General features: G+C 49.4%; 1 protein-coding gene across 2 annotated transcripts in view; it reads left to right on the top strand.

Moving 5' to 3' along the window:
* The window catches only part of LOC111145877 (paired box 5), a 191327-nt gene that overhangs the window by 18303 nt on the left and 150200 nt on the right, over window positions 1-22824 (top strand). For both annotated transcript variants that reach the window (XM_022501163.1, XM_022501162.1), the window contains exons 3-5: window positions 1575-1772; window positions 10158-10222; window positions 13888-14016. In XM_022501163.1, coding sequence (XP_022356871.1) covers window positions 1575-1772; window positions 10158-10222; window positions 13888-14016 — 392 coding nt within the window. The remainder of the gene's footprint in view (window positions 1-1574; window positions 1773-10157; window positions 10223-13887; window positions 14017-22824) is intronic.

Raw genomic sequence — 22824 nt, 5'->3', positions numbered from 1 at the left:
AAGAATTCCTCTGTAAATGTTGAGAAACATCCAGTAAAGTCTCAGATTAAGAAAAGGAATCAAGTAATTTTTTTTTCCCTGAAATGATCTTTCACGGCACTCTTCTCCCCGGTCTCGGTTTTACTGTAAAACCCTGACATCCTATTTGTGTTAACGAGGAAGAGCTGATAGCATGGAAATGTCCTTAGAAACAGCGATTTACCTCAGGGGAGGTCCCTGGAAGAAGCTGTAGTGACTTGTGGTTGGCTTTTTTTTATTGCTTGGGTTTTGACTTCTATATAACACATATTTCCAGTTAATTCTGGAATCCAGCCCTCCTTTTAATTTGACACCAGGATTATCATTTTAATCTCAGGGAAAAAAAAAAAAGAAGTTACATTTTAGGGGACAGTTTCACAGAATGCAGATGGAATCTGCTAGGGGATATGAGTGCTGGTCAGTTAAAGGCACAGGCCAACTTCCTGGAGAAATTTTAGCTCAGGAGGCTGGGCTTCCATCCTGGTTTGGCTAGTGGGTCTTGCGTGATCCTGGACAAACCATTTAACCTCTATGAATCTCTGTTTTATACCTATCAATGGGGAACCATTTATTCATTCTTCATTCATTTGTTCAAAATATTTATGTGCTTGAGAACTGTTGTGGAGATCAGGGATGCCTGGGTGGCTCAGTTGGTTAAGCTGCTGCCTTGGCTCAGGTCATGATCCCAGGGACCTGGGATTGAGTCCCGCATTGGGCTCCTTGCTCGGCAGGGAGCCTGCTTCTCTCTCTGCCTCTGCCTGCCACTCTGCCTGCTTGTGTGCTCTCTCTCTCTCTGACAAATAAATAAAATCTTTGAAAAAAAAAAAAAGAGAACTCTTGTGGAGATCAAATAGGAAAGCTGACTTGAAAGTTTTCTGTAAATCGTAAATTGGTAGATAAATGTGATAGAGTTAATTAACTAATTAATGCATGGCATCTGGAGTAGCCCTGTCCAACAGAAACAGAATGTGAGCCACTCTTGAAATTTAAAATTTTCTGGTAGTATATTAAAAAAGGGAAAAATAAACAGGTACAATTAATTTTACATAGTTTGCTTAGCCCAGTATATGAACAATGTGATCACTTCAGCATATGACCAATATAAAAACTATTAATGAGGTATTTTATGTTCTTTTTTTTTTAAGATTCTATTAATTTATTTGACACAGAGAGAAAGATCACAAGTAGGCAGAGAGGCAGGCAGAGAGGGAGGGGGAAGCAGGTTCCCTGCTGAGCAGAAAGCCCCATGCAGGGCTCGATCCCAGGACCCTGAGACCATGACCTGAGCTGAAGGCAGAGGCTTAACCCACTGAGCCACTCAGGCACCCCTGTTCTTTTTTTTCTACTAAGTTTTGACAGTCTGGTGTGTATTTTACACTTATAGTACACCTCAATTCAAATGAGTCATATTTCAGATGTTTAAAAGCTCTGTATGTCTAGTGGCTGGTGAACTGCACAGCACAGAGCCAGATGCTTCCAGGACAGAGTAACTATTTTGTTGTAAACATCATTTTGCTGGTTCCTCATGGCTAAGCTCCTTTCTCCTTGGGTCCTAGGTATTATGAGACGGGGAGCATCAAGCCTGGAGTAATTGGAGGATCCAAACCAAAGGTCGCCACGCCCAAAGTGGTGGAAAAAATCGCTGAGTATAAACGCCAAAATCCCACCATGTTTGCCTGGGAGATCAGGGACCGGCTGCTGGCGGAACGGGTGTGTGACAATGACACGGTGCCCAGCGTCAGTTCCATCAACAGGTGAGGGGCTGTTGCCAGTGGGGGGCTAGGGATCTGGGTGGAGTGAGGCATCCTGGAGGCTCTGTGGGTACCTTTCCTAGGGATCTGGTCTCTCCATTCATCAAGGCCCCTTAGGGGTTATCAGACAGGAGGAGGGGGCTCGTGGGCCTCTGTAGACCTCTCTATCACCTTTCTTGTCTTTCCAAAGTGGGCAGGAGTTCTAGGCCCAGGGAGGGAAGGCCATGTCAGTACCCAATCTGCTTGAGATTCTTCTGAGCCCAGAGTGCTTTATCACTCCCTTTCCCACCCGTCTCTGTGTGTGGAGCACTTAGCAGGGAATTGTCCTGATCAGGCCCCACAAATGTCACTTTATTTGTAAGCCCATGCTCAAAGTCTTAGCACTGGCCTATATCAGAGCTTCCCAGGAAGAAAATCCCTGCCTTCATTTTGGGCAGAGGTTGAGCCACTGAGTGTGGAAAACAGAGCCTGGACTTGAGGTTGGGGTATTCACTTCCTGGTCCCAGCTCTGTCTGAAGCTCCAAGTGTGACCCTGACAAAGCTCTTCCTGTCTCTGAGAGCCCCAGACCTTGGAGATTCTGATGTGGGTCTGTGATATCCAAGAGTGACATCCAGGATACTAAGATGCTGTGGAGTTGGGGGGCTGCCCTCTACCCAGTTCTGCTCAATCTCACCCATGGAGAGAAAGAACCAGAGAAATGCCATGGGTACCAGGCCTGGGATTCTCCCAGGAGCCACAGAGTCACCTTCTTCTCTGTAGTCTGACCCTGGAGGTATCTGACGGAGCTCTCAAAGCTTTAACAAGTCCTGAAAGAAAGTGTTCTATTGTAGACGGTGCAGTCTCAGCTCTATCTAAACCCACAGAGGTCAAGGATGAAATTACGAGATAAACTGAAATGACCGTTGTCTAAACTCCACAAAGAAAAGAGAAGCCAGCAGGGTGAAAACTTGACCAGTTCCCATTTCTCCAAAGTCACACCTGACCCTTGTCAGTGCAGAGCCTGTGTGGGCATAAGAGACCCCTCACACCCGGTAGAAAGAGGTGATTAGACTACAATGTCTCAGAGATCTCTTCTGGGCCTGCTGGGTGTTCCTTCTGGGATGATTCAAATGCGTAGAATCACTGTGTGAGTGTCTGTGTTGCTGGGTTGGTTTATTTTTTTAAAGCAAATTTTTAATGCCCTTTTAAAAGATTTTATTTATTTGACACAAAGAGGGAGAAAGAGAGAGCACAAGCATGGGGAGCAACAGGCAGAGGGAAAGGGAGAAGCAGGCTCCCTGCTGGGCAGGGAGCCCAGTGCAGGACTTGGTCCCAGGACCCTGGCATCATGACCTGAGCCGAAGGCAGAGCCTTAACCGACTGAGCCACCCAGGCGCCCCATGTGTTGATGTTCCGAGTCCTGCCATTTTATTACCATTAGCCTGTTTTCTTTCTCTCAGCAAATCTTTACATTGGCTCTGACATCAAAGTGCTGAGATGAGAGAGGGAAATCGGGCTCATTGTCTCTTAGTCTCTAGAAGGCCTCCTTGTCTAGGGTGGGATTCTGGTGCGTAGTAGAAGTCTGACCAGCCCAAATTAGCTGAGGAGATAGCAAAGATTGTGGTGGGTTTGGAGGGGGGGATACTCCTGTTGTTTTTCTGGATTATGAGGGACTCCAGTGTGCTTTGTGAGTCCTCTGCCTCTGGCTTTATTGTAGGAATTCCACCACGCAAAGCAATATGACTTTTCCCCCACGTCTCCAAAAGCCCTAATGTAGAGTGAGGCGTGTGATGCCTAGAAGCAGGGAAGCAGCAGACGCCTGCTCTGCAGAGAAACTTCTGTCAAACCCATGGTCAGGCTTTGAGGGCCCACAGAGTTGCCAGTGTAGGGTGTGACTGTAATTGGTGGTTTGAAAGAGAACTTTAGGTTGCACGTGGGAGTCCCAAACTCTAATGCCTGTGGTAGCCAGGCAGTGATGGAACCCGTGAAGTGGGGTGGCTGTGAGGTGATAGGGAGAGGCTGGAGCTGGGACAGACAGACAGCATGGCAGAACTGAAGGGCCACGTGGTCCTCAGCATTGGCCGAATGCTGCCAGGAAGGCAGGCCCAGGGTTTGCCAGACTCCTTCCACTCTTAAAGTTGCCTGCTGGTTGCTTGTGGCTGGGGCCGTGGCTGGCCTCAAGGGCCTCCTGGGTGTCCGCTGTGGTGGCGGTGCCTCTGAGGTGTTTTTGCGCCTGTGGTCTCCGTTAGCCCTAGAGGCTTATCTTGGTTCTGTGGCAGATAAAGAATCTGAGGCCCAGAAGGGGAGTACAGAGGAGTGATGATTTTAAAAATTTTTAAAACTTTTTAAAAAGATTTTTATTTACTTATTTGACAGATCACAAGTAGGCAGAGAGGCAGGGAGAGAGAGAGGAGGAAGCAGGTTCCCTGCTGAGCAGAGAGCCCGGGGCTGGATCCCAGAACCCTGGGATCATGACCTGAGCCAAGGCAGAGGCTTTAACCCACTGAGCCACCCAGGCGCCCCAGGAGTGATGATTTTGAGGTAGATCTGGGAGTCGAACCCAGGAGGGCCTGTCTCATGGCACTGCCCTGTAGGACTCTGCCAGGGACAGGACTGAGGATCTGAGAGAAGAGAATCAAGGGGGAGTAAAACAGTCATTCCCACTCCATCTCTGTGCACTTTGCTGCCTGTCTGCAGCTCCCGCGGGGACCCGAAACCCTCTCCTGTGTACCTCTCCGGGGGCTCTTGTCTGGGAGCGCACTCTGGCTCCTTACTCCATTCTTTACCCAGAGTTCTTTGTGGTCTTTAGCCAACCAACCCAGCGATGCGGATAGAAGAGGTGTGGGACGCTGTCTGTTGCTGCCCGCCCTCCCCCCTCCAGCCAAGGAAGCCCGAGCCATCCCAGCAGTTTTATTCTCCATATGAAGGCAAAGCTGCTGAGCTGTGTTCAAACGGATGCAGGTTCGAAAGGACCATCTTGCAAATGTCCACAGATTCCTCTCCCAGCCCCTGCCTTTGTTGGAGGCAACTTCTCACGATTCCCCTATTTTAACAGCTAACGAGGGATCAGTGGCTGGATTGGTAGCTATTCTGGTGGCCGCAGTGTCATCTCCACTGTCCTCCCCCACAAGCGTATGCCTTCCTGCTGTCTCCTGGGAGACCAGCCCGGGGAACCCATGACTGACGTGGAGTTCAGTGCCACAGCACCTGTTGTGCTGAGTGTGTGGGTGATTTCCTGGGACATGAGACATCACATTTATATCGCTTCCTAAGGACAAGTTAGCACTGGGATGCTGCCCCAAGGATCTTTAGATTCCAGCCTGAGTGTCCGTTGGAGGTGACTGTCGGAGAGCTGGCAGAGACAGGTGGAATGGAGCCGGCCTCTGTTTGAGGCCCGTGGCTCTAAATCAGTGGCCAAGTGGTGGGCACTGTGCATGGCGTTCCCAGCTAGAAGGACAGTTCTCTTTTGTTGTCTCTCTTTAGACAGTTCTTTTTAACCAATTTAACCAACAGTTGGTTGTGGTCATGTGGGAACGTGGGGTCAGCATGGCTAGGTGTTCGGATTTTTCAAGGGAAGCTACAGATCCACGTATTTATGTAAAAGTTCCCACCTAGCAAATATTTTTTTTAAAAGATTTTATTTATCTAGTTGACAGAGATACAGTGAGAGAGGGAACACAGCAGAGGGAGTGGGAGAGGGAGAAGCAGGCTCCCCATGGAGCAGGGAGCCCAGGATGGGGCTCGATCCCAGGATCTGGGATCATGACCTGAACCGAAGGCAGATGCTTAACGACTGAGCCACCCAGGTGCCCCCCACCTTGCAAATATTGGCAACTAATTCAAATAAAAACAAATAATCGTGCAGCTAAACAAAGCTTGTTCAGGGACGGATGTGGCCTGAGGGAGCTAGTCTGTGAACTCTGCTCTTCCTCTGAACTTGGGCAGCAAGGCTTCTGAGATTGTTTACCCATTCCCTCTTTCTTCTCCACTTCGGTTGCTGGCCTGGGTGTCTCTTGTGGGGCCGCTCCCAGCATGGCCCAGTTGGACCCTTGGTTGTGGATTCTTAGCACAACCGATGGCCCAGGATTCTTACTGTCTAATGGTGGTTTCATTAGTGCCGTAGATGTGGAATCTCCATAGCTCTGTCTTCCTATTTCCTTTCTAAAGGTGCATGATTTCCTGATTTTCTCTTTCAGTGTAATTGTGTATGGGGGGGGATGGGGGATGTGTCTGAGAAGACCTGTCTTTCAGAGAAGTGAGGGTTATGTTGAAATCGATCCTTACAAGTGCCTGTAATACCCAAAGTCCCTGGGACATTAGTCCTTCATCTTCTAAATGGATTTGGAATCCACATAGGCTTTACGTCTCATATAGGAAATATTTAGCAGAGGGACTGCTTCCTCTTTTTTCATTCTTTGTGGTCCAAATAAAAGTTCTCAGGGATGGGGCCTGGAAGTCTGGCTGAAAGTCTGACCGGCTGTGTGACCCTGGGCAAGTCACTTGAGCACTCTGGGCTTTGGTTTCCCAGTTTGGAGGAACTGGCTGACTGCCGGACTCTCTTCCCTGTTGGACCATCTAGGATGTTCACATGGCACCCAGGGTCGTGCTCATGCACAGCAAAGTAGAGGATAGACCTTTTAGTGTTATGTGCCAGTTAGCCAGACTGTCTGTGATTTAGAAAAGGTCCAGAGTGTGACTCTTATTGTGATGAGTCTTGATGATCGCTTGTTAATTTTTTTTTAAAGATTTTATTTATTTATTTGACAGAGAGAGATCACAAGTAGGCAGAGAGGCAGGCAGAGAGAGAGAGGGAAGCAGGCTCCCTGCTGAGCAGAGAGCCCGATGCGGGACTCGATCCTAGGACCCTGAGATCATGACCTGAGCCGAAGGCAATGGCTTAACCCACTGAGCCACCCAGGCGCCCGATCGCTTGTTAATTTAAAAAAAATTTTTTTTTTTGTTAATTTTTGGGTCACCTAGGTGGCTCAGTGGGTTAGGCTCTGCCTTCGGCTCGGGTTGTGATCTCGGGGTCCTGGGATCGAGCCCCGCATGGGGCTCTCTGCTCGGCGGGGAGCCTGCTTCCCCCTCTCTCTGCCTGACTCTCTGCCTACTTGTGATCTCTCTCTGTCAAATAAATAAATAAAATCTTAAAAAAATTTTTTTTGTTAATTTTTAATTTTTAAAGAATTGCTATGAATCAATTAGTCTTATTATTCCCACTGCCATTTCTTCACAGTGGAAGATAATGCTCTTTGTTCTTTGTTCTTTTTTTTTTTTTTTTTTTTTGGCAGCTGCTGCAAGCAGATGGACAAAATCTCTATCTTTGGGGACAGCTTTGGAGGGTTCCCTATACTCTGGTCTCACCTATGGAGGACGACCCCACTACAGCCTTAAAAATAGGGTGTGGGGATGGCAGCGATCTCCTGCCCCACTCCCAGGGGGAGCCCATGTGTTTTTAAGGCATTTGTGGAAAATATGGACCTTTTAAGGTTGAAGCTAGTCTTTAGTTGTTATGAAGATACTACTGAAAATAATAGCTAGCATTTATAGAGAATTTACTATGTAGTAGCTGCTCTTCTAAATAATTAATTAGTTAAATTATCATAATAACCCAATGAGGTGGGAATGATTCTTAGTCCCACTTTGCAGGTGAAGAAACTGAGACACAGAGAGGTTAAGTAATTTACTCTAGGACATGCAGCTGGCAAGTTGGAAAACTGGGATCCAAACACTAGTAGTCTGATTCTGGAGCCTGTGTGTGTGTATGTATGTATATATGTATTTATATAATTTTTTTTTTTTAAAGATTTTATTTATTTATTTGACACAGAGAGAGAGCAGGAGAGCACAGGCAGGGGGAGCAGCAGAGGGAGAGGGAGAAGCAGGTCCCCCCACTGCTGAGCAGGAAGCCCGAAGTGGGGCTTGATCCCAGGATCCTGGGATCATGACCAGAGCAAAGGCAGTCCCTTAACCACCACTTAACTGACGGAGCCACCCAGGCATCCTGCAGAGCCTGTGTATTTAACTAATAGCTGCAGCTGCCTCTCAGTGATTTATAACAATTGATAATGTCTTACCAAATGATTTATAAACACATTGAAAGAAAAATAAGGAAAATAAAATTTTCTTCGCTTAAATTTAATGGCCAGACAATTCTTTGAAAAGTTAGGACTTTTCCAGTCCAGTTAGGACTGGAAGTAATGGGAAATAGTTTTGAAATACGTCACCATATTTTTGTACATATATAAACCATAGCATGGATAAACTACATTTACATCTGGTGTATCCATATATTCACACTGAGCTCTGTCTCTGTACACAAACACGCATGTATGCACAAAGAAGGTGACATGCACAAAGAAGGTGACATACACAAAAATACTAAAAATTGGATCAGATTCTAGCTTAATTCCAGTTGGTTCCAAAAGACTACCTCCCTCCCAGGTCCTTGTGAATATGTTCTGTGTTTGCTGAGTTAAAATAAGCTGTTTGAATATTGGAGAAAACAAACAAGTACCGAATACATTTGCTGCAACACTTACACTGACTCATAGGAAGGGGCAAAGGACCCTGGAGGTTCAAGGGCCTGGACTCCAGAGGACCCGTGGTTGGGCTGTGGTGGGAAGGGAAATATTCGTTCCAGGCTCTCAGCCGAGCATGCTGAGCAGCCTGGGTGCCCACCACTGAGCTGTGAGATCGCAGAGGGCGGAGGCCATAACTCAGCCACGGTATCCTCACTGCTCTCCATTTGTTCAGGCTGGAGACCCAGGGCAGCTTGCAACTTGGACTTCCAGAAATAATGGTCTGGAATGTGAAAAAGCCTCTCCTATGGCATGGAGTGAAGAGAGCGGGATACACACTGTGTACATGGTTTAATCCTGATTTTGCTATCAGAAAATGGATATTTCTTCATATGCATAGGAATGTTAGCATAAAGGAAATACACTGAAATGTGATTTTAGATATCTTCTTTCTTTCTTTATCCTTCTTCTATTTATTCTTCTTTATTTATTGCCCTAATAGTCTACAATAAGCACAAAATTGCTTTTATAATTAAAAAACAAAACAAAACTCTAGGGGCACCTGGGTGGCTCAGTCCATTAAGCCGCTGCCTTCAGCTCAAGTCATGACCCCAGAGTCCTGGGATCGAGTCCCATGTCGGGCTCCCCATTCAGCAGAGAGCTTGCTTCTCCCTTCTCCCTCTCCCTCTGCTGGCCACTCTGTCTACCTGTGCTCTTTCTCTCTGTCAAAATAAATAAATAAAATCTTAAAAAAAAAAGAAAATAAAAACTCTAATTTCTTTTAAAAGGTAATAGAGGCTGAAGTAGAACTTTTCCAAAGAAAAGTTGTATTACCACCCACACTTTTCCCAAATGCCAGGGAAGAAACTTTCTTGTAGACCCCGCAGGGGCTTCTGGCCTGGCCCTGGTTGCGTGCCCTATGACACACAGGGCTTGGGGTCTCATGGAGGAGGCCTATATGAGTGTGTTGTTCCAGGTAGAAATTTACAGACTGAGCTTCCCAGAGTCCAGTGCTCTGTGAGGAACATCAGAGCCAGCAGGTGCAAAGGGAAGGCAGTACTGCTCTTACCCCTTTTATACAATAGGCTTTTCTGGAAGACTTTTTCCCAAAAAAAGGATTTAATTACTCAAAGTAAGTAGAGTGATCTGTTCCAACTCCCTCGTTGTCCTGGGGCCCACAAAGGAGTGGACTTGCCCAGGGTCACAATCAAGTTCATCATATTAGAACTAGAGCGAGGTCTCTGGAAAGACAGGCCAGAACACCCCTGGTTCCTGGCCCTGTTGGAGCTTAAGCATGAGATTTTTGTACAAGACAACTTTGGAAGGCTCCTTGTAGCAAAGCCAAGCCAGCCCTTTAACCCTTTTTAGTTTGAGAGCAATAAACATCCACTTCCTTGATAATTTTTGACAGGTGGGGATGTGACTCGTTCTATGGCTCTCTAAGGCAGAGAAAACAAGAGCACATGGGCCCCTAGGGAACAGAGAGGTGACCTGGTTCAGTCCTGTCATTCCACCGAGGAGGGGCACAGTTCCAGGGAAGGGAAGAAACTCCCTAACATCACTCAGGAGGTTCTTTCAGGAGCTGCAGCTGCTCTAGAGGAAAGAAGATGCCCATTCGTAACACTAACATATCACCCTTTTTCTACAGAAGAGACCCTCGAATCCCAGACAGGGGCACAATTTATCCCAAGACACCCAGGGAGGTAGGGGCTGAGTTGGCACTAGTCCATAGCTCTTTGAACCCTCTAACTCCCAATCTAGGGTCATAACCTCCCTCCTTCTCTGCCCCCGCTTGATATGGCTTTACTGGTTGTCCGTGCAGAGCTAGTTGAGATATCTTCTCCATGATGGCAAATAACCATTTATTTCTTTCCCACCTGTCCACAGGATCATCCGGACGAAAGTACAACAACCACCCAACCAGCCAGTCCCAGCTTCCAGTCACAGCATAGGTAAGAAGAACTTTTAAAAAAAATTTAAAAATCTAATGGGCTCCAAATATTCTAAAGAACTTTTAATCATTCTTATGGACAGATAATTCTGCATAAAACACTTCGGCACACGTACTAATGCGCCTTCTTTGTCATTCTCCAAGGGCTGAACCTGGTAAATGAATTTTATAAATACTGCTAAAAGGTTTTGAATTTTACTGATTATTATGATAAATAGCTTTCACCATGAGACAGAAAATTGAAATCTAAGCCAAAAAAAAAAAAAAAATCCACTAATGGGGGTCTATAGAATGTCAGATAATTAAAGTAATAAATCAAGAAAGGGATACTTATTCATAACATTTTCTGCATCATTAGTCAGTAAGTAGTTTTGAATGTGTTTTTTTCTTCTATCAACCAGCCCTTCCACAATTCTTTGTGCACTTGCAGTCTTGAGTGAAGATGTGGCAAAACTTCCCAAACTTTTCTCTCTCTTTCTCTCTCTCCTCTCTCGCTTCGATCTCATGTACTCTGTGAACGATTGAGGGCTGCTGTGGGGGTTTTGACACTCACGGGGGATAGTCTGAGGGAGCGTTGCTTGGAAGCCTGGGGGTCCTTTTGAGGAGTCCAGAAGTTTCCCTGTGCCTTTCCTTTCCCCACAAAGACTGTGAGATGACAATGACATATGTCACTGGGGCTAAGGTTGTTCTCCTATAAAAGAGTGGTGGCCATTCAGTAAGCCTCTGACAGTCCCTATTACTGTCACTTAATAATGTCTCAGACTGTGTAATGTCACTCCCTCTTTAACTGCAAACTTGAACTTCCCATGGTGATGCGAGAATGGGCAGAGGCCAGGCTCTGCCAGCTCTGCCACGAACTCATCCAGTGAACTGTGTAAGTCCCTTTACTTCTCTGAGCCTTAGTTTCCCCATTTGTGGACTGAGGGACACAAATGAGATGCTCCCTGAGGTTTTGGTCCTCCATGGTTGCCTCTTTGGATGAAGGTAAGATAGAATTCCTCCCTACCATAAAATAATTCCTTTTTTTTTTTTAAGATTTTATTTATTTATTTGAGAGAGAGAGAACATGAGCAGGGGGGAGGGGCAGAGAGAGAGGGAGAAGCAGGTTTCCTGCTGAGCAGGGAGCCCAATGCAGGGGCTCCATCCCAGGACCCTGAAATCATGTCCTGAACCGAAGGTGGATGTTTAACTGACTGAGCCACCCAGGTGCCCCTAAAATAATTATATAAGACTGATGAATCACAGACCTGTACCCCTAAAACAAACAATACATTATGTGTTAATTGTATTTAAATTTAAATAAATAAATTAAAAGTAAATAAATAATAAATGAATAAATAAATAACTTTTCTTTAGTAGTCCATTCAGAAAGTGTTTGCTAAGCCCCTGCTTTGTAGGAGACTGGTGTTTTAAAGGAGGCAGGACTTAATCCCCGATCTCAAGGGCTTCTCAGTCTGAGCAGGGAATGTAAGAGAAGTTTGCAAAACACTGAGATAAGACTCAAGAAGAAAGTACAGGGCACTGTGTGAGCCAAAGGAAGGGAACTACCAGCTCTCTTGAGCTGGGGTGAAGAGGATTGAGGAGGGTTCCTGGGGAAATGTTTGTGGCTGAGATTTTTCACTTGTAGCTTTAACTGTTTCAGATCAGGGAACAATGAGTATCAGACTAAGTACTGATACTAGTGCTACAGTTGGGTTAGAGGAACAGTTCTACTTGTAGGTCAGCAGAATGCTTTGTTTCATCTCAGCAATTTTTATAAAAGATCCATCTTATATGTGTACAGCCCCTTATAGCTTACAAAGTTACTGAGGGCAGAGGAAATAGAAGTTGAGAGATTGATTAACTAGCCCAAGGGCACCCTGCTTTGTATGTGGCAGAGCCGAGCCAGGACTGGAACTTGGGTCTTGGGAGTCTAGTGCAATCACAAAATGTCATTGGCTCTGTTGGCAACATGGCGAGCCTTGATTGTACGTGGTGGTTGTTTTTTAAAGTACCAAGTGACTTGTGATCTTCTTTCTTCCTCTGTTCTTTGCACCTTAATACAGAAAAGGTTGTGAGATTTGCATAAATCTATTTTGAGGAGCCTCTTCTGGTGAAGGAAAAGAGAAGTTAACGATTTCTACTTCTGTGTCTCCTAAGGAAGATCTAAAAATCTAACTCAAATATGAGAAGAAAGGCACTGTTCCCTCTAGGTCTGTAGGAGCAAGAGCTGGATATGCTCCAAGGAAAGCAACAAACAGCTTCTCATGCAATCACCACCATTTCTCGTAATTTCCTACACTTTAGAGTCAAAGGCGGCTCCACCTGCCTCCAGCTAGTTATAGCCCAAGGAAATGTGTCTGAGATTGGTTTGTAGGTTTTAATGAACCAAGAAAGAATTCCCACAGCCCAGAAATGGAAATTCAGCTGGAGAGCTTGAGAGGACCCTGACGACTGACTGACTGGTCTTTCCCTTGGACTCTGGGGTTAGGAGTTAATGTGAGACTTGCATGAAACTTCCCCTCCCCCATGCTTATCCTTAGGAATGTAGAGACCTGGCTTCAGTCACCCTAAGTGACTAACCCCGGCCCATTTCCGGACAGGGGGAAGTCTAGACTTGAGGTCAGCAGACCCGAGGCTAAGCTCTAGGGCTACTGCTTACTGGCTAGATGACACCGAGCAAATAAATCCCTTCACCTGTGGAGCCTCGTTTACCAAAGGGGGAAAATAATAGCATTTTAGGTTGTTAGAACCGTCAGATGAAAAGCACTGCACTAATGTGAAGCATAGAATTGTCTTCAATGATTCCTTAACGAGGAACAGGTTACTCGAGAGGTTCAGACTTCAGTTTCTGAGCTCTGTGGCCTTGGGCAAGTCACTTACCGTTCTCTGGGCCTTGGTTCCCTTACCTTTCCAACGAGCTAATAATACTGCCTCCCTTATAGGATTGTTCTTAGAATTAAATCAAAAAATGCTTCAGTAATGCCTGGCACAGAGGAAGTTCTCTGAAAACGTTAATTATCATTATTCTATATATCAGTGATTAGGATGTGTGCACAATATAGAGTCCATTCTATAGCCTATCATTATTACATAATTAATATTAAATATTAGAATCCAGGTAAACTGGAAGGAGAAAAGGGTGAGGAACTATAAAAAGAAGGGATGGATTACTGTTTGGAGTTTTGTTGGCTGTATGTAGGAATGTGCAGGCCCTCCCGTCTTCATGGAGGGGTGGATTTGTAGCAGGGACTGAACCTGCTCAATGAGTCATCTAGGTCTTTTTATTTTAGCTGTGGCTGGTGGTGGGCCCTAGCTCCCCCCTCTCTCTCTTCTCCATTCCTCAGCTTCCTGCATCCTTGGACAGGCTGGGATTGGAACGAGTGCCCTTCTGACACTGTCCTGAGCTCCCTTCTGCACCGCCAGTCCTCTTGGCAGCCCATCCTCTCCCTCTCACCGCCCCCAGCAGCAGAAAACCTGGGCAAACAGCCCCCTGGGGGCTGCTCACATAGCCCAGGTTTAGCGGCTGCCCTGGGGCGAGTGTCCTCAGCACATACTCCCTGCGCCCCGCACTCCCCTGCTCAGCAGTCGCATCAGCCCAGTGCAGGGCGAGCGCCTTTGTTTGGGCTGGTGGCCCAAAGCGCCGCCCGCTCCTGCAGCCCTGACCGCCCCTCTCCCTCTGCGCAGTGTCCACGGGCTCCGTGACGCAGGTGTCCTCGGTGAGCACGGACTCGGCCGGCTCCTCGTACTCCATCAGCGGCATCCTGGGCATCACGTCCCCCAGCGCCGACACCAACAAGCGCAAGAGGGATGAAGGTAAGAGATGGCCACGCAGCCTTGTCCGGGGTGAACCCGCCGGGCTCTGCTGTGGGGCGATCAGTCAGGGGCGGAAGTGAAGATGCCCACTGAGCACCTGCTTACCTGCAGAGCCCCTGAGTCCCCAGGTGGAGGGGACGCGGGCAGGGGCTGATTGCTCTGGGAGAGGCAGCGGGGCTGCGAGCTGGGAACTGGGGGCTTCCCACTGGCCTGCCCTCATCTTCACCACTTGGCAGGAGGAGAGTGGGCCTGGCACAACCCTTGTGGCCTGAGCTTGGTGGTGTGTGAGAAGACCCCTGTGCAGATCTGATGCCTGAGGGCAGGACGTGAAGGGTGTGTGCATGTCCTTGTTCCCTCTGCACCAGAGCACTGGGGGTGGTCGGGAGGGGGTGTCTGGTGCCCTGCCCTGAGAGGTCAGCAGGTGGCTTCTGGAAGGGCTGTGCACACTTTCCCAGGAAGGCCTCCAGCAGTGGTGATGCTGGGGGTTGAGGAAGTGAATCATCTCATCTCTGCCCTTGGGGCTGGGAGGAAGGAGTATGGTGCCCCCCCCCAACCCCGGGATTACAAAGATGATAATCTTCCCAGTTGGTTTTTCTCAACCCCCGTGTGCGTCTGCTGGCTGGGTCTCTGGAGCTGGCCATCTCCATTCCGGACACTGCCCCGCCTTTACCTGGCTCTCTGTGGCCTGGACAGGCTGCCAGTGTGGCTGATGTTAATGGGTTTGAGAGGAGAAACGGACCCCTGGGAGTCTGTAAGACCTTCGTCAGGAAAGGGAAAAAAAAAAAACAAAAAAACGCCCATGGTTTAGGGCCTGAGAGCCGCGTGACAGAAATCTTGATTCAATTATTCTGTTCCTCGGCACAATTCCCTTTCTCGGCTCCCTGTAAGGGATGTATGTTCTCGTGAGCACATGCCTAAGTACTTAAGATCTGTAACTAGAAAATTGAGTCAGCCCAGCGGTGGATTGGCCTGTGGTCTGCGTGTTCCGGGCCGTGCAGAGGCTGGGCCTGGGGCCTCCGTTTGGAGCTGAGGGGGGTGTGTGTGGATGGTTCACGGCTTCGGAACCCACCTCACCTCTTTCCCCTGTTCTTGCCACTTGGAGCAGATGTCAGAAATCTTTAACTCAGCGGGTGCTGTGCTGTGTTACCGCAGGAGGCAGTAGGCCTACCATCTCTGTTGGTTTATGGGGTTGATGCTGTCATCTTTTCTCCCATTGTCACCTGGACGTGCAGCAGATGTGCCCAAGCTGGGGCCCAGCTGTGTTTGATCACGATGGAGGGGCGGGTTGTGTGACACTCCCTCACGGGCTGAGGGATCCCAGCAGAGATTTTTGGAGAAAAAAAAAATCTGGTTTGATGTTTACCACCAAACAGACAGGTCCTGATTTGGGGGAGGAGGGCTGTTTCACTGTGTTTGTGGAACACCATACTGGCTTTCAGTCTCTGATCAGCGGCCACTGTTTAGCTTCTCATGCTGCTTTGAAAGGTCTCAAGGGGCACCTGGCTGGCTCCGTGGGTAGAGCCTGTGATTCTTGATCTTGGGGTCGTGAGTTCAAACCCCACACTGGGTATGGAGCCTACTTGAAATAAATAAATTTTAAAAATAAATGAAATGTATTGAGTGTTCAGAGTGCAGGTGTGTTATTGGTCTAGACTGCTCTGTGCCATCAGGTCATTCCTTGAGGACGGTGGCCCATTTGGGGTATTGACCTTTAAGAAGGACAGTGACAGATGGAAATGTGTTCAGGTGACCCTAACCTGGATGGACTGGGTCTGGATATCATAGTGCCTGGAAAACACCTTGAGGCTCTGGGGTTGTTTTGATACAATGAAGAATGATCAGGGCTGGATTGTTGCCTTCAAATATTTGGGGGGCTGGCTCAGAAGGTGAGAGGAATGAGACTTTGCTGTTGGCCTTCAAGGCCAGCGGGCAGCAGATACAGAGGGGAGTTCAGCCCAGTGTAAGAAAGAACATGTAAATGTGAGAGTGTCTGGGGCAAACTTGAGAGGTAGTGAGTACCCTGTCACTAGAGGCATGGAAGTGAGCCTAAGTGAACATGTGCTGGGGTGGCTATAGAAGAGTGTCAAGAATTAGATGTGGGATTCGATAATCTTTGCGATCAAGTCCTGATCCCCAGAAAGACCTGGGAAGTGATCTATTCTGCGGTCTGGGGGCTAAGGGAGAATGATTTGATGATGGTCCTGGAACCTAACAGGATTGGTAAGAGCAGGAGGCACAGTTGGCAACCAGAGCCTCCCTCTCTCCCCATCTTGCATCACCAGGAGTGTACTGAGCAGGGAGGTGGGCAGAAGTGCCCTTGTTCCCACCAGCACACTGTCTGGGAGGAGTACTCACTCCACGGTGCTCCCTGCTGCCCTTTCCTGTCCTCTTTCTTTATCTCCCTGGATCCTTGCACTGGCTTCAGGGGGAGTTAAAGAGGCAGAAAATGCCACCTCCATCTTATAGGGGAGGAAATCGAGGCACCAAAGAGTTCTGGTGACACAGGTGGTGTGGCCTGGGGAGTTGGGAAGAGCTGGAGAGCCCCCGAAGGCCTCAGTTCCCTGGTATTTTCCCACTATCTATTACCCCTGGGTCCCTCCAGAGAGATGCTTTGAAGGCAGAGCAGCCTGGGGCTGGGCAGAGCCTGGGAACAGCGTGTGGAAGAGTTTCAGGCAGAAGGGCCTAGAGAGTAGGTTGGATGCTGCTGCAAAGAGTGTGGTGAGAAGGTCAGAAACCAGCATTGCTGAGTCCACGGTGGGGCTGGTGCCTTGCTGGAGACCATGGCACTATTTTCCCCAGGAGCCCTTGGCAGCCTGAGGGAAGGGCCATGAGGGAGAGAGGCATAGAAGGCCAAGGGGAAGAGGCCGAGAGGAATCCTCACTCCCATTTCTCCGATGAGGCGACTGAGGCCCTATAGGGTGGCGTTGCTCACTCCACTCTGCTTTGCAGTCATCTCCAGCTAGGACTTGGGCATTTCCTGGTGCCGCTCTTCTGCCCAGGCCTCAGGGCTGGGGGTGGTGGTCATAGGGTCTAGTCACACAGGGCTGCCCTCTAGAACTCACGGGCTGGCAGACAAGACTGGCAAGCCCTCAGTCCCGCCACCTGGCAGCGTGTCAGGTGCTGCCACGATGGGCAGCAACACCAGAGCGGGAGAGCAAGGCAGGGAGGGGCTGATTCTGACCAAAGGGACACAGGAAGCCTCTTCCTAAGAAGTGGCCCTTTATCAAGGCAGGAATACTTTATATTGCTTCTGTTTTTAAATTTAAAATAATTAAAATCACATGAAATTTAAAATGGAGTCCCTCAGTTGCACTAGCCCCATTTCACTGTGTTCAGGAGCCTCCTGACATGCCCAGCGGCTGTTGTATTGGGTAATGTGGCTTTGGTACAAGTGCTTGGCACATAATAGGTGCTTAGTAAGGGCTCTTTGGTGGAATGGGTCAGTCCTCTGCCTGTTGAGTGTTCATAATTAGTAAGCGGGGGGAGTGGGTAATCTCAACCTGGAGGGTTTCTCTTTGGTATTTTGGGCTTCCACAGAAAGCTCTATTTGAATAAAGAGTTCTGTAGTAAAAACAAACAAGTTAGAACAACTGTTTGACTAGTGGATTGCCAACAGCCCTTTCAGTCTAGAAACTCTAGGACTCTCCCTGGGACGTTTGCCTCCAAGATTGGCTTCGGGGATATGGCCACTGTGTCCGAATCTCAGATGAGCTGTGTGTGGCTCATGTGGCAGAGAAGGCCCTGGGGCCGCTGAGAGCAGAGCTGGGGCTGGCAGCAGGAAGCTCCGAGGAGGCAGAGCACAGCTCAGGGCAAGGAACAGCTTTCAAACAGCAGCCAGGCTGGGCCAAGGGTGAGAGCACTCGGTTGAAAAGGTAATGAGCTCCCTGTTATCAGATGTGTGAGCAGGGGCTAGACAAAGGAGAGGCAGGAGAGCCAAATAAGGCATTTTGGTTTGGACTCCATGAATTTTTTTTTTTTTAATATTTTATTTATTTGAGAGAGAGAGAGATAGCAAGAGAGGGAATACAAACATGGGGAGTGGGAGAGAGAGAAGCAGGCCTCCGGCTGAGCAGGGAGCCTAATGTGGGGCTTGACCCCAGGACCCTGGGACCATGAACTGAGCTGAAGACAGCAGCTTAACGACTGAGCTACCCAGGTGCCAAAGGACTCTGTGATTTTTGAGGCCTATTCGAATTGGGGAAGCACGTGCTTCTCTGGCTGACTGTCTGAAAGTGGTTCTACCTATTTGTTTTTCCTTCCTGCCTCCTGACTCGGAGGTGGCCATCCACATGGACTTGACTGGGCAGAGGCCACACAGCACACGGTTTCTCTCCCTGGCCTGCTCTTTGGCACAGGGCACAGGACCCAGAGATGCTTAGGGGGCTTGTGGATAATACTGAGGGTCAGGGTGGTGTGCTGCCCAGATGTGGGATGCAGCCTCCTCCCCTCCTTGGGCCAGCCTAAGAGCTTTCACGGAGAAGTCTCCAGGATAGGCCTTGGGAATCCCACTGGGCTGGGGGTACAAAGCCTGAGAGCAGTGATTCCCTCCCCAGGGTGGACTTGGCAGAGAGGCGGAGCTGTGAATAGTGGCCATGGGTGAAAGGGCAGCCCCGACCCTCTGTTTCTTCCTGGGCCTTTGATCTCTGGTGCAGCCTCTGTTCACCATCTCTGGGGCTCCCATTCAGGTCCCCTCGACTTCACCCTCCCCTCAGCCCTCCAGAGTTTGAAAGGCCCTGAACACACTAAGGTCAGCCGAGTGAAAATCCCTTTCACTAGCTCAGAAAGCTGCCCAGTCCGGCACCAGCGTGGACTGTGGGAGCCTGAGCTGCTTTCTGGGCAGGAGAGGATACACTGCAGGTGGAATTTCTGGCCTTCTGGACCCTGGACTGCTCTCTGCCTGAAGAGGGCATAGGAAAGTCATCTAAAACCCCTAGGTGGCCTGTCCTTTCCGAGAGATGCCAAGTCCAGCAAGACCCTCAAGGAGAAGTTCGGGGGCATTTAGCAGGGGCTCCTGTCATGACTGGGTCTACCCCTCTTTTCTCTTTTCTCTATGTCTTTGTATCCCTCCCCATGACTTTCATTTGGGGGTGCATCTGCCTCTGTTTATGTTAATAGACTTTTTCTGTGTCTGCTTCTGTCTCCTGGTCTAGCATTCTTTCTCTCTCTCTTTCTCCCCCAACCACACACACACTCTGTCTCACACACACATACACACACACACACGCCCTCTTACACACTCTCACAACACTCTCTTTGTCACACAATCTCCTACACATACACACACTGCACACACAAACCTTCTCTCTCTCACACACACACACACACACACACACTCTCTGCCACACACTCTCATATACAAATACTCTCTCCCACACCACATACACACACTGTCTTTCACAACACTCTTTCACACACGTTGACGCACACCCTCACACACATGCACACAACTTTTACATGCTCAAACGCACGTATACACTTCTCTCTCCCTCTTCTGGTGTTCGCTTTTGCTATCCCTCTTACCAACCCCCTGCTCCTCTCTCACTCAGGTTGGAAGCCCCAGCTCAGCCCTGCTCTGCAGACCTCCATGGGAACCACTGCAGGGAGGGAAGGACTTTCAGAATCCCCCAGACCACAGGCCCCCCTGAGCATGAGCAGACCCTGATCATCCTCTATTAGGACCCCTTTCCTTGCTGGACACTCAGACCCTGCCTGCTGCTCCAGGGCTTGGGATGGAAGGCTGGAGCAGAAGTTGCGGAGACCCCTCTCAGATTTCCCAGAAGGGAATGGGATGTGTGGAAAGGTCAGGCTTCCTGAGTTAGGACTTTTAAGCAGCCCTTTTATTTATTTATTTTTTAAAAGATTTTATTTATTTATTTGACAGAGAGAGAGATCACAAGTAGGCAAAGAGTCAGGCAGAGAGAGGGGGGGAAGCAGGCTCCCTGCTGAGCAGAGAGCTTGATGCGGGGCTTGATGCGGGGCTTGATGCGGGGCTTGATGCGGGGCTTGATGCGGGGCTCGATCCCAGGACCCTGAGATCATGACCTGAGCCAAAGGCAGCGGCTTAATCCACTGAGCCACCCAGGCGCCCCTATAAGCAGCCCTTGATTCCACAGATCTCTGATCTCTCTGGAGAGCCCCAAATAAGACTGTGAGGCATCGAGGAAAGGACAAGCCTCACAGGCCAGGGACACAGTGATGTGAGGACTTCTGTGGTGACATCTTCTGCAAGTTATTTAATCTCTCTGACCCTCTACTTTGTCATTTGGAGAACATAGGCAGCACAAGCCTGTCGGGTTATTGTGAGGATAAAATGAAATCATCAGAGGGAGACTGGGGCCAGAGGGTGTGAGGCCAGCCCCCGGCTGAAGGCAGGCTGGCCCCAGTCAGAGTTCTCTCTGGGCGACTGAGACGAGCGAGCGGATCTGCCCACCACCAACTTCCTGTTTGTAAGACTGTTGTGGCATCAAGACTGAACAACAGTGCCCCCACGTGTCGGCAGCAAAACGAAGGGCCACTTGCTTTCCTTTGCTTCCTTTCCTCGGGATCTTGGTCTTCTAGCCCCCGTGATGGAAGAATAAAAGGATCCAGTCTCAGTTTCCCACAAAAAGAGCCCCTAGGTACACAGGAGAGGTTCCAAGGTAGAGCACAGAAGGCAGACCACCTGGGCCTGGGGGAGATGGAGGTGGGGTCACCAGCGTGGGCCTCAAGACTCCCCGTTGGAGGAAAGGGCCTTGGAGAACATCTAGGACAGATCATTCCAGTCATTATTCAGCAGGGAAAACAAGCTTGGAGAAGAGAAGGGGTCCGACCAGGTTACAGAGTAAAAATCTGGAAAACCCAGAAGGAGAGAATGGATTCCTCAGAATGTCCTTGGTATCCTGCTGCTATTTGATGTGACAGTTCTGTTTCTTCTTTCCCATCTCTCCCATTCTCCTGGGTCTGACTGCTGCCCCCATTGTTGAAAGCCACCAGCAACCCCATCAGCCTGTGCGACTCGGGTGGGGGAGTTGTGGGGGAGGGGAGCCAACCCCTGCTGATATTCCAGGTCTAACCTTAGGTCTTGGCAATGAGCCCCGACCTTCCTGCTTTGCTTCCCACTTTTCTTCATCCCTTCTGTGCTTCCACTCCCTGTGCCTCTCTCTGAGTTCTCCTGTCTCTGGGCCATTATCCACGCAGGGCTCTCCAACAGGAATGCAGTCCTTGATGCTGGTCTCTTCACCTGGCCTAGTTCCCAGAGCCAGCCCACTCCCTGAGGGGATTTCCAGTGTTGGACCAGTAGTCCTTCGCAGCTGGCTGAGGCCCTCAGATTCATCAGGCCCAGGCTGGAGGCCAGAGAGGCTCTGCAGAGAGGGAAGGAAGTAACTACCATTTTGTCTCAATCTTTCCTGGGGCTTCACAAGAGCAGACCCCATTCCCTAGCCCTCCGTGAGGTGTTCCCTGGATGTCTCCTCAGGCTGGCCATGCAGGGGCCTTTCTCTGAGTTCTTTTTTGGTCTGTCTGTGCAGGACTCAGAGCCAGGGTGCTTGCCGAGAGGGGTATCACTTAGAAACCAGGTGCCAATGGCCAGCCTGATGGTCATGCTCTACTTGGCTTGCCTCACATTTAAAATAATTTTGAATGAGTTACTGACATTTAAAAACTGGGAGGTTTCATATATGGATGTTTGGCTTTTCTTGGGAAAAAACCCCCAAAACCCCAATCTGGCGACACAGGGCGGACTTTCCCACATAGCAACAGTCATGTGTGGCTGTTGAGTCTGCGGTCTTCACACTGCTCCCTACTCCACTTGCTGGCAGTTGTTCATTCATCTTCCAGTTTTCTCCACCCGAAGGCTTTTGAGTTTCTGGAGCCCTAGGTTGGACTCTGAAGAACAAGTCTGAGTCCAGTCTGTGGCAGCGGAAGCCTGTGGGAGGCAGCACCCTGACCTGTCCCAATGTGGTTGTGTGTGGGGGTGGGGAGTGGTCAGGGAAGTGGGGAGTTGGTTCTTAGGCCAGTGGTGGGTGGGGTAGGGAAGGCAGCAGGGCAGGGTCAAGGAGCCACACCTCTTGTAGCCCAAAACAGTGAAACTGAGGTCATTCAGTCCACACCCAGCAGATGCGGTAGTCCAGGCTCTGAGCCACACGGGCCTGGCCTCAGGGCATACAGGGAATGCTTAGGGGCAGGGATGATAAAGACTAGGGTTTCCATCTCCCAGCCTGGCTGGCCACTCTCCCCTGTCCTTCTGGCCTTGCAGACATTGGCACGCTGACAAGTGTCAGGCTTCCTTGGTAAAACAGGGGACCTGAAGCCAGGTGGCCGATTGGAGGGGCTTCTTGGGCCTTTCCCTAGTGCCTAGGGCCTGTCCCTTGGGTGGGGGGAGTTAGGTTTCGGTTCCTCCTGGCCCCCGAGTCCCTGAGTTTCACTTTGATTCAGTGAGTGAGAGGCTTGTGTGAGAGCCAACACCACTGAATACCCCCTCACCCCCTCCCTGCCCCTGTTTGCACACTTGCTTTGTCCAGGCCCTCCCCTCCCAACCCCCGGTTCCTTCCCCCATGGGCTGTGTGCTGGTGTTTCCAGAGAACCCTGGGAAATGTAAAGGATGGGCTGGCAGAGTGTGAGGCTCTCCACTCAGGGAGTTGGTTCTGAGGTCAACCAGAACAAGAGTTGTGGGGTCAGCTGAGGGGACAGCTTAAGGGATCGAGAACCTCAGCCACAGGGGCACACTCCCTGAGGGGAATTTAAGGTGGGGTGTGGGAGGCAACTTGGCTTTCTTCCCCACTCTGTGTGTCTCTGGCCCTGTGGAGCAGAGAATCCCATAGTCCCTTCTCT

The sequence above is a fragment of the Enhydra lutris genome, unplaced genomic scaffold, assembly GCF_002288905.1.
Source record: "Enhydra lutris kenyoni isolate GAN:26980312 unplaced genomic scaffold, ASM228890v2 scaffoldscaffold13, whole genome shotgun sequence".
NCBI lineage: Eukaryota > Metazoa > Chordata > Mammalia > Carnivora > Mustelidae > Enhydra > Enhydra lutris.
The sequence above is the reverse complement of the archived record's forward strand: the minus strand, read 5'-3'. Positions and strand labels throughout refer to the sequence as shown.